Source organism: Narcine bancroftii, chromosome 2, assembly GCF_036971445.1.
Source record: "Narcine bancroftii isolate sNarBan1 chromosome 2, sNarBan1.hap1, whole genome shotgun sequence".
NCBI classification, from domain to species: Eukaryota; Metazoa; Chordata; class Chondrichthyes; order Torpediniformes; family Narcinidae; genus Narcine; species Narcine bancroftii.
Genome location: NC_091470.1, coordinates 187,106,045 through 187,118,294, shown reverse-complemented (window position 1 = coordinate 187,118,294; position 12,250 = coordinate 187,106,045). Strand labels below are relative to the sequence as shown.

The window sequence follows — 12,250 nt, the reverse complement described above, 5'->3', positions numbered from 1 at the left end:
CACCGAGAACAGAGCATGCGCTGGGTGGTGTATGGATCCTTGGTGATCGCTGCTGCTCTCTGTCAGTACAGATGCTCTCAACGGTGGGGAGGGTTTTTTCTGTGGTGTCTCAGGCTGTGTCCACTACCTTTTGCGGGGCTTTCCGCCCAGAGGTGTCGGTGCCCCCCAGTCCAGACCGTGATGCAGCACACTTTCCACCTGAATTTTGCCAAAGTTTTGGATGTCATACCAAACCTCCGCAAACTCCTGAGGAAGTTGAGGCGTAGATTCCCATTCCCTGAGAAACAATTATGAAGGAGTCTATTTTCTAAAATTCTGGGGTGACCATCACTGCATTTTCTGGCTACTACTGGGCTTCTGCATCAGTGACAGGGATTTCCCAGTGGCCAAGCCAACCATGTCAATTCTGCGCCCCAACTCCTGCGGCCGACATGTCTGTCCATGGCCTCGTGCATTTGCCAATCCAGTGCCATCCGTAGATTGGAGGAGCAACTTTCCGCCCGGGCACCCTCCCACCGGATGGCATTAACATCGACCTCTCTGGCTTCAGCCAGACCACTCCCCTCTTCTCCGTCCCCCTGTCTCCTTTCCACCAGCTCTCCACCCCTTCCCTCTCCATTCACAGAGCCATCCCCCCCCTCACCTCCTCCTGTTTGTTGGTGTGCCCTCCCTCCCTAACCCCCACCACCATTTTGTTCGGGCGCCTGCCTACATTTTGCTCATCCCTCGATGAAGATCTCATCCCCAAAACGTTGGTGATGTATCCTTATATTTGCACGGAGTTTCTCCAGCATCCGTGTTTTCTTCCTACACCGATGGTTTGAAGTTGTGACTGATATTTTTCCCCCTTTTCCAGGAGTTCTGGCATTCTTCTTCTTCACTGGTCGGATTACAATTCCGGATCCAACATTCCAAACTCCCGTACTGAACTACTATTGGCTGCCAATTTTGGTAGGGGCGCTCGTCGTTTGTTGGTGTTAGGTTCCAGAATGGGGACAGAGGAATTGGCCATTGGCGGTGGAAGAAATGAACCAAAGACAGATTCCTTCTCTCCCTCGTCTTTGCTCTCACCTCCGCCACCAGCACCATTCGGGGCCCCAAGGAGGCCCCTCCGAGTGAAGCAGCGTTTTACTTGCCAGCGTCTCTGCCGGGGAGGCTGGGAGATGGCTTCATCAAGCACCCCGCTGTGATAGTGGGGAATCTCCCGGCGGCTGCCCATTCCTATTCCCTGGCCGACCTGTCTGCCCATGGTCTCATGCGCTGGCGGACTGAGACCTCCCGCAAGATGGGGGAACAACACCCATTCTTCTGGATGGCATTAAGATCGATTTCTCCACTTTCTGTTAGGAACACCCCCCCACCCCGCCCCCCACACTTCTTTCCTGTCTCCTTCCCTCTCGTTCTGTCTCTTTCTCTCTCTTCCCTGTCTCCTTTCACAGAGCCAAAATCATTTCTCACCTTCATCATATCCAATTAACCCCTTTTGTCTGTTGATCTGGACTCCTCCCCTTTCTCACCCTTCCACCTTTCTCTCCCCAGTCTTTATTGAGACACCTTGTACCTTGAGGAAGGACTCGGGCCCGAGACGTCGGTAATACACCTTTACCTCCCGTGGGCACTGCGAGTCCGACTAGGTTCAACAATCTCAGCGTCTACAGACGTTGGTGTTCCACTCGGACCAGAGACGGAGTTGGGTGGAGCAGGGGGAAATGAATTGGTGATGGGGAGGAGTGGGGGGAGGGTGAGGAATCGGGGTTGGGGAGGGGAAGGGGATGGGGGGGGGGAGCTGAGCCGTGGTGTGCAGGGTGGGCCAACTAATGCTCGTCCTGTTCTGCAGACGCTGGTGGTTGGATCCTACATGATTGCCCAGGGATTCTTCAGTGTTTTCAACATGTGTGTCGATACCCTCTTTCTCTGCTTCTGTGAGTAGCCCTTATTTCAAGTCCCCGCCCCCATTCCCTTGCCGACATGTCCCTCCGTGGTCTCCTGCCCCACCAGACTGAGAGGAACAGCCCCTCATCTTCCGTCTGGGTGCCCTCCAACCAGATGACATTAGTATCGACCTCCAGTTTCCATTGGCTCCCACTCCCCACCCCCCATCTATCCCTGTCTCCTTTCCTCTTGGTCTCTCTCTCTCTTCCCTTTTCCTCCAGTCCACTTTACCCCAGCTCTGCATTCCCAGAGCCCTCCCCCAATCATCTCTCACCTTTCCTCTCTCCTGGACGTCCATGTCATCTGTTGGTCTGTGTCCCTTCTCCTGACATTTCTTTTAATTCAGGTGCCTGTCTGCTTTTTACGCATACCTTGAAGAAGAGCTCGGGCCCGAACTGTCACTTTTACCTCCTATTTATGTGCCATGAGACCTTCTGAGTTCCTCCAGCCTTTCTCTTGGCCCACGAGCCCATGCTGCCCAACGGACATACAAATCCTGTATATTTTGAACAGTGGGTGTAAACCGAAGCACCCGGAGGAAAGCCACACAGCCACGGTGAGAACATGCAAACTCCTTGCAGTCAGCGCTGGATTTGAACCTGGTGCCATAACGATGTTATGCTAACTGTGTCGCCAAATCTGCTACAATTTATTTTTACTGCGATCACAGCAGGGCCATACCCAGGGTATGACAACATCGGCATGTGCCCGTGGCGCCATTCGAAGGGGCCCCCCAGCTCAGTGTCACCACCACCCCAGACATACAAGGAACACCCATCCGTCTCTTTGTCCTCATTCCAGGTCCTAGCATTCACTCACGATTCTACAACGCTAAATACAGCATGGTGGCCCACCAAGGCTGTCCCTCGCGAGACTTCCTTGCCGCCATTTATTTTAACGGCTACCCCTGTCAGAGGCGTAGATACACCCCTGGATCACAGCGTCCGCAGACGTTTGTGCTTCAACCCTCTGCACTCCCTTCGATCATGTGGCACTGCTGGAACACCATCCCGGATCTTGCTTGGTGGGCAGGAGAAGGCTGTTTGGCCCCTCCCCATTCATCTGCAACCCTCATTCCCAATCGCCCGACCTTAGAGCCCTGAGCCAGCATTGATCGCTGCACGCGGGAGAGGGCTCCAAACCCCCCGTTCACTCCTAAAGACTCTCAGCCCCAGCCGAGTACCAGATATCCCCGGCCTTTTGGGAATAATCTCTCCTGGGCACAGAAAAAGGCCATCGCACCCCCTCTGTGCCGGACCATTTGTCTTCCTTGTCCCACTGACCTGCACCCAGCCCTCCGCCCTCTGCACCCCTCCCATCCACGTACCTGTCCAAATTCTGCTTAAAAGTTCAAATTCGTTGGGCACTCCCACCACCCTCTGAGTGAAAAAGTTCCCCCTGAACTTTGACCCGCATCCTCTGGTCTGTACTTCACCCACTCCCAGTGGAAAAAGCCGACTCCGTCGATCCTTATTTCTCTGCTCCATCCTTGTCTAATTCCCAGCGAGCACGCTCCTGAGTTTGTTGGACCCCTTCACGCCAGGGTATGTGTCCACTCCAACGCATGGTCTTGGGTGAACCCCACCCCCTCCTTCTTCCCCTTCCCCATTCATTCATCTCTGCTTCTCTTTTCCAACAGTGGAAGACCTCGAACGGAATGACGGCTCTCCGGAGAAGCCGTACTACATGTCCAAATCGCTGATGAAAATCCTTAACAAGAAAAACAAGGCCCAAAAATCCAAGCAGTAACTTCGATCCCTCCACCCACCACCCTCCCACCCCCCCCCCCCCCACGCCCCACAACCCAGCCTCCAGTTTTACTCGGTTTTGTTCTGCACAATTGCTGATGAGTGCCCTGGTTTGACACCACGAGCGGGGCAGGAGGTGATTTTTGGATGCATTCTATGTTTAAGTGGCCTCTGTTGACACAACAGTGGGCAATTAGTAAGATCGATACAGGTCACTTTGTTCTCCCTCCTCCCACCCCCCCCCCCCACCCGTGAATGAAGTGTTTGGAGATGTTTCCAAAATGGCGTTTCCACCACCTCCTCATTAAACAAGGAGGCCCCCCCCCCCCCCGATGGATCACGTCGGATGGGTCTGTGACGCCATCCTTGGCTACAGTGGAGCTTCAATGATAATTACCGCTGGATGTCCTAGCGCCCTCTCAACTGCCCTCAATCAGAGGAGCAAATTATTCTGCACGTGCCTTTTAGACTGATCTTCTTTCCAAAGGAACGATGCACTAATAGATGTTTTAGCTTTTAAATGTAATGACGTTATTTAAATTTTTAAAGCAATAACACGGGTATTTTAAACCACCAACTAGATATATTAGAGCATCCCGATGTATGGGAGAGCTAGGGGATTCCCAATGCTGAGAATCAGCAGGAATCTTGTCTTCCTTTATTCAGACCTCAAACCCTCCCACCTCCCTCTTCCTATTGTGTGTCCTCCTTTCTCTATAACTGCTGCCCGATTTACTGAGTGTTTTCTGAATTCTCTGTCAGATTCCCAGCATCCCTCATGTTTCTAGTTTATTTCACCTGAGGTCCTCCCCCACACTGCAGCTCTCCTCATCCTCCAGCTTCCTTCCTCCCTCTCCCACTCTCCCTCTTCCCTTCCTACCTCTCTCCTCTTCCTCTCTCTCCCTCCCTCTCTCCTCTTCATCTCTCTCCCTCCCTCTCTCCTCTTCCTCTCTCCCTCCCTCTCTCCTCTTCCTCTCTCCCTCCCTCCCTATCTCTTCCCTCTCTCCCCTTTTCCTCCCTCTCCCCTTTTCCTCTCTCCCTCCCTCCCTTCCATCACCCTCTCCCCTCTCTCCCCTTCCCCTCTCTCCCCTTCCCCCTCTTCCCTCCCCCACCCACCCTCACCTCTCTCTCCCCCCTCTTTCCCCCTATCCCCCCCTCTCTCTCTCCACCCCTCCATTTCTCTGCTTTTACAGCCTCCATACCCACTCCCATTCCGAAAGCCACCTCTTAGCCCTTTTTGGCTGCGTTTGGCACCTCTCCATGGGTTGTGGGACTCCGGCCAGTTGCCACAGGCTTGGCCTGCACTCAAGGGCAGGGTCAGGGCTGGGGTGCATGGGGAGATCTCTCGCCCTGCGTGATCTCATCACTCCATGCCATGCAGGTGCACGGTGTGAGTGGCCCACACCCTGCGAATCCTTCGATGGACTTGGGGAAGTGATATTTGGGTGTAGAGTTGATTTTAAGATAACAATGGCTTAATTGGGTGCCACGGACTCATGGGCCGAAATGGCCTGTACCGTGCTCTATGCTTATAAAATAAAACTTAAAAAATATATATACTCTAATAACTAAATCTAACCGAGAGACAGATTTTAGTCGAAGGACTTGAAAGCTGATTAGCAGATCACCTCGGTACCACCCTGGGTCCTTGCCCTCCCTATAGAGGCAGGGGTGAGACAGTTGTAGAGGCATTGAGCATCTGTTAGTCTCCCAAATGAGTATTCTCACTGTTCCCCCCCCCCTCACCGTCATCTCTTCAAAACAAAAACAGATCCCCGATGTGACCCTCCAGCCACCAACCTTTGCCTGATGAAGGTAATAATATTTGACTGCACCCTTTACGTCATCCTGCACTTTGCACTTTGAAGACAGGCATTCACTTCCCAAATGGAGGGGCTCGCCCTCTCCTTCCCACTCCCTCCCAATAAGATTCAAACAGTCTATCTCTCACCCACTGAATCACACTCGCTTTCTTCCAGGCAGTAGGTACAAGTAAAAACACAAAGCGGGAGAAACTCAGCAGGTCAAATGTGTAGCAAAGATAAAGTTATATAACCAACGTTTCGGGCATGAGGCCTTCATCAAGGTATGGACTTGATGAAGTGCTCAAGGCTCAAAATCTTTTTAAATTTTTTATTTTTCACACCATAAATCACATTAACCATGATACACACTTTTTCCTTTTCACACATATACAGTGACATTTTCTCCCCCCCACCTCCCTCCTCCCAACCCACCCCCCCTCCCATCCATTTAAGGTATACAATCTAGGATACATTAAACCAGTCAGACAATGTTGTCACTCAACAAAATTACACCAGAAATTCTACTGAGTCCATTCTTTTCATTTCCTTCTCCTTCCATCAACTTAGGTAATGATTGTCCCCGGTAGGTTTTCGCTATTGTATTTAATGTGAGGCTCCCATATTTGTTCGAATATTTTAATATTATTTCTAAAACTATATGTTATCTTTTCCAATGGAATACATTCATCCATTTCCACATACCATTGTTGTATTTTCAAATTATCTTCCAATTTCCAGGTTGACACAACACATTTTTTTGCTACGGCCAGAGCCATCTTAACAAATCTTTTTTGTGCATCCTCCAAATCAATTCCAAATTCTTTGTTTTTTATGTTACTTAGGAGAAAGATCTCTGGATTCTTTGGTATATTGTTTTCTGTTATTTTATTTAATATCTGATTGAGATCTTCCCAAAATTTTTCTACTTTCTCACATGTCCAGATTGCATGAACTGTTGTTCCCATTTCTCTCCTACATCGAAAACATCTATCAGACACTGTTGGGTCCCATTTATTTAACTTTTGAGGTGTAATGTATAGTCTGTGTATCCAGTTATATTGTATCATACGTAGCCTCGTATTTATTGTATTTCTCATCATTCCAATTTCTCCCATGTTTCCTTTTCTATCTTTATATTTAAATCTTGCTCCCATTTTTGTTTAGTTTTACCATTTGTTTCCTCATTCTCCTTTTCTTGCAGTTTAATATACATATTTGTTATAAATCTTTTGATTATCATTGTATCTGCAATCACATATTCAAGGTTACTTGCCTCTGGCAAACTTAAACTGCTTCCCAATTTATCCTTCAAGTAGGATCTCAATTGGTAATATGCCAGCGCTGTATCTTGAGTTATATTGTACTTATCTTTCATTTGTTCAAAGGATAAGAATCTATTTCCTGAAAAACAATTTTCCATTCTTTCAATCCCCCTTTTTCCCATTCTCCAAAGGAAAGGTCATCCACTGCAAAAGGGAGTAACCTGTTTTGCGTCAATATTAGTTTTGGTAATTGATAATTTGTTTTATTTCTTTCTAAATGAATCTTCTTCCAAATATTGAGGAGATGATGCAACACTGGAGAACTTCCACGCTGCACCAATTCTTCATCCCACTTATATAATATGTGTTCAGGTATCCCTTCCCCTACCCCATCTAATTCCAATCTCGTCCAATCTGGCTTTTCCCCTGTCTGACAAAAATCCGACAGGTATCCCAACCGTGCGGCTCTACAACAATTTCCAAAGTTTGGCAGTTGCAAGCCTCCTTGTTTATACCATTCTGTCAATCCATCCAGTGCTATCCTCGGCTTCCCCCCTCTCCATAAAAATTTCCTTATTATTTTCTTTAACTCCTTGAAGAATTTCTCTGTCAGTTGTATTGGCAATGCCTGAAAAAAGTATAATATCCTTGGAAAAATGTTCATTTTAATACAGTTTATCCTTCCTATTAGTGTTAGTGGTAAATCTTTCCAATGCTCTAAATCGTCCCGTAATCTTTTCATTAGTGGATAATAATTGAGTTTATATAGTTGGCCGAGATTTTTGTTTATTTGTACACCTAGGTATCTTATTGCCTGCATTTGCCATCCAAATGGTGACTCCTTCTCAAATTCTGAGAAATCCGCATCATTCATAGGCATCGCCTCACCCCCACTTACGTCCATCCTGCAACCCGACACTTCTCCACACTCCTTCAATTTCCTATACAATTCTTTTATTGATAGTTCTGGTTCTGCCAAGTACACCACAACATCATCCGTAAACAAACTGATCCTATACTCCTTGTCCTCTATTTCCATTCCTTTTATATTATTATCTATTCTTATCAATTCTGCTAGTGGTTCTATAGCTAACGCAAACAATAAAGGTGATAGTGGGCATCCCTGCCGTGCCGACCTGCTTAAGTTAAATTGCTCCAATACACGTCCATTTACTGTCACCTTCGCCAACGGTCCCCTATACAATGCTCCAATCCAATGAACATACTTCTCCAGCAAACCGAATCTCTGCAATACTTTGAACAAACAATTCCACTCTACTCTGTCAAAGGCCTTCTCTGTGTCTAAAGCAACTGCCACTGTAGGTGCTTTATTTCCTTCTACTGCATGAATTAAGTTAATAAACTTACAAATATTGTCTGTTGTGCGTCTTTTTTTGATAAATCCAGTTTGGTCTAAATTCACCACTTTCGGTACATGCTCTGCTAATCTGTTTGCTAATAGTTTAGCTACTATCTTATAATCTGTGTCAAGCAAAGATATTGGTCCATATGACGCTGGTGAGAGTGGATCCTTCCCTTGCCTTAGCACCACTGCAATTATTGCTGTTTTACACGAATCTGGCAAGCCTTGTGTTTCATCAATCTGGTTGATTACATCCAGGAGGGGCGGAATTAATAAGTCTTTAAATGTTTTGTAGAATTCTATTGGGAGTCCATCCTCTCCTGGTGTCTTATTATTTGGTAATTTTTTTATTATCTCTTGTATTTCTACTATTCCAAATGGCTCTGTTAATTTATTTTGTTCCTCTATTTGTAGTTTTGGTAGTTCAATTTTAGTCAGAAATTCGTCTATTTTCCCTTCTTTCCCTTCGTTTTCAGTTCGGTACAATTGTTCATAGAATTCTCCAAAGCTCTCCTCAATTTCCCTTGGATTATATGTAATTTGTCCGTCCCCTTTCCTTGATGCCAACACCATTTTCCCAGCTTGTTCTGTCTTAAGCTGCCATGCTAGGATTTTGTGCGTTTTTTCACTTAGTTCATAATATTTCTGTTTTGTCTTCATTATATTCTTCTCCACCTTATATGTTCGTAGTGTTTCATATTTTTTTTTATCCAAGGCTCAAAATCTTGATGAAGGTCTCAGGCCCATAACCTTAATGAAGGCCTCAAGGCCCATACCTTGATGAAGGCCTCAAGGCCCATACCTTGATGAAGGCCTCAAGGCCCATAACCTTGATGAATGTCTCAAGCCTGAAACATTGGTTATTATCTTTGCTGCATAAAATGCACTGTGTGACCTGCTGAGTTTCTCCAGTGTTGTGTTTTTACATCAACTGCAGACTTTTCGGGTTTTGATCTATCATAGGTTCCGTTGAATGAAGCAAATTTTATGAAACATATTTTCTATTTATTTTTTTGTGCCAGGAACAACAAGTAAATTTTAATACAATGATCCTCTTCCTGAAATGATCGCTGGGCGAGGAGTTGCTTTATATTCCTGTCATTTGCAGTTCTTCCCGGAGTTGAGGGTCCGATACACATGGCTTTATAAGTGCAACCTCTCCCTCCTCTATCCTGTTCCCCCCTGCCAGGTCCAGATCCCACCCTACCTCTGTTTTCTTGGACTATTGGACCCTTTGTTCGTCAGTTCTGCAAATTACAGTCTCGACTGATGAATGACTTCCAATGAATTCTAATTGCTGCCAATATACCTCAACAATAAACCTTCTTCAAACTTGAGCATTTCGGTGTCTCTGGTCCATTTTGTTCCGGGACGTTTGACCATCAAAGGTCTGCGGCTGCAGGTAACCTGAAACGAGGCCTGAAGCTGCCGGAAATACTCAGCGTCTGGGGCGAGGGAAAGCATTTCTGTCGGAAGATCCGAAAGGTTGACTAAGTCAAAACACAAAGTACTGGAAAAATTCGGCAGGTCCTTCATGCTGCAAAGGTAAGGATGCAGAACTGACATTTCGGGCTTGAGCCCTTCATCAAGATGTGAGAAAAATGCTGAAACAAAAGAGTTGGGGGAAGGGGGGGGTAAAGGCAGGAGATGGAGGGAGGGGACAACAGTGATGAGGGGGAGGGGATGGCTGGATGGGACAGGATAAGGGGGGAGGGGAAAGAAAAGGAGGCGAGCAGGTTTAATAGAGAGTAGTGAAGTCACTGCTTATGCCATGTGGCTGGAGGGGGCCCAGATGGAAAATAAGGTGCTACTCCTCCAATCTGTGGGTGGTCAGGGTGGGATGGTAGGTAAAGTCACAGACAGACGTAAGAGTGGGAGTGTGACCTGGAATTGAAATGGTTGGTCATTTCCCTCCCCCTCTCTCTCCCTCCATCTCTCTCTCTCCCTCCCCACATGCTGTACGTCAGACAAGACTAAACCCGTAGAACATCACAGACAAAAAACAGACCTTAAGGCCCTTCTAGTCTGTGCCACACTATTCTTCTGCCTTGTCCCACTGACCTGCACCCAGTCCATGTCCCTCCGCACCACTCCCATCCATGGACCTGTCCAAAGTTTACTTTCATGTGAAAATTGAGTCCGCGTCCACCACTCTCTGTGTGAAGAAAATACCCCTCATGTTCCTGTCTTTGTGGTGTAGACACTCCAGGACAGACCCTCAGAGATGTTGACACCCAGGAATTTGAAGTTCTTGACCCTCTCCACTGCCAACCCCTCGATGAGGACTAGTTTGTATTCTCATTCCGTCTCAACGAGCTGATCCATCTCCCTCCTGTACACCTCCTCGTTCCCCCTCAACGAGCTGACCTCTCCCCCTCCTATACACCTCCTCATTGCCATCCATGATTCTGCTGACAACCGTAGCGACATCGGCAAATTTGTCAATGGCATTGGAATTGTGCCTGGCCACACACTCGTGGGTGTGGAGCAGTGGGCTTAGCGTGCATCCTTGGGGAGGAGACGCTGATGGCAAACGTGTTCAGCGCAGGTTTCTTGAGAAGACTTCACACCCAGGGCATGCTGTTTGAAGTTTCAGTTCCAGATCTCAGTGTCAAGCAGTGAATTACTTCCAGGATGGGTTGTCCCTGGCGCGAAGGCAGCATTCAACAGGGAAACTGCGTCAAAGGGAAAATGCTCCAATTCCGAACTCTTCAGGTGGAGTCTTGCTTTGCCGGTAGGAAGATATCGTAGAAGGACTCACACGGCGAGAGGAATCTGAAGAGGAATGGCCCATCCTCACAAGAAATCGGAAGAATGAGGGGTGATCTCACTATCGAGGAAGATGGAGAAAATGCGGCTGGGAGACGCTCAGATTACAGAGTCTGAAACCGATTCATGGCTTCAGGGAAGGAAGAGATGCATCTTCATTCAGAATTTTGGAATTCTTTACCTTGAGCCCAGCCATTGAGAGTTTTTAAATCTAAACGTTCAGCCCTTGAGCCCGTGCTGCCCAATTGACCTACAGCCCCCAGTAGGTTTCGGAGGGTGGCAGGAAACCGGAGGAAGCTTGCGCAAATAGGGAGAGAATATCCACGTGATTCGAATCACTGGTGCTGTCACAACTACACTAACCAGGCCACCCCAGGGGACCGACAGACATGGAGGGATTGTGCAGGGCAGAGGAGAAGATGGTCAGATTTTGCCCATGCATAGGGCTGAGGCCTTCCCCCACTCCCATTCCCAACGGCGACTGGACAGGTCCCACGTCCTCTAAGACCACGATCTAAGCAGGCACCTTGGTCCAGTCCCTGAATCAGCATTGCGTGACGGAATGTTGCTGGGAGATGACTTTTTCAAATTCCCACTCTGTAACTTAGAAACTATTCGCAAGGACGGTGAAGGTGAACCAACTGATGGAGTTGGCCTCCGCTGACTGGGAACCATGTTTCAATTGACTTGCAGGAAATGCGTGGTCAGCAATTGGGGAAAACCAGGCCATGAAGTTGTAGGAGCTGATAAGCACTTCCTCACCGTGCATAGATAGTCTCCTTCCACAAAATTGGGTAACCCTCATAAAAAAAATCAATTCATCGAAACTCCGGCTTGATGGGTGAACAACAGGGGGGCTGTAACAACGGAAAAAACATAGATTTTGCTTCCTGGTCTACTACGGGAACACCAATATCCTGCACCCCCCCCACCCCCACCCCCGCCGAGCGTGAAGCCCTGCTAAAGATAGTGGACACTGCCCAGGGTAACACCCTCCCCACCATTGAGAACATCTACAGGGAGCGCCGCCGGAGGGCAGCAGCGATCACCACCACCCAGTGCATGCTCTGTTCTCACTGTTGCCCTCGGGAAAGAGGTGTCAGTGCCAAAAGACTCGCACCCACCAGGTTCAAGAACAGCAGCTACCCCTCCACCGTCATACCCCTCAATCAGGGACTCATTTAAGGACTCTCACTCATGCACTATATTGATTTTCTTTTGTTTTCTCCTTATTGTACAGTCAGTTTGTTTACATTTCTTTATTTGTTTCCATATGTACATCGAGTCAGTTTTTTTTTTGCACGACCAATACATGGTAATGCTGCTGCGCCCACAGGGAAAAGGAATCTCAGGTTTGTATGTGATACTCTG

General features: G+C 47.8%; 1 protein-coding gene across 1 annotated transcript in view; it reads left to right on the top strand.

Moving 5' to 3' along the window:
• The window catches only part of slc44a4 (solute carrier family 44 member 4), an 83,264-nt gene extending 73,817 nt beyond the window's left edge, over positions 1-9,447 (top strand). Inside the window, exons 20-22 of the mRNA XM_069919592.1 lie at positions 857-951; positions 1,838-1,922; positions 3,572-9,447. Coding sequence (XP_069775693.1) covers positions 857-951; positions 1,838-1,922; positions 3,572-3,681 — 290 coding nt within the window. The 3' untranslated portion in view covers positions 3,682-9,447. The remainder of the gene's footprint in view (positions 1-856; positions 952-1,837; positions 1,923-3,571) is intronic.
• The last annotated feature ends 2,803 nt before the right edge of the window (positions 9,448-12,250 follow it).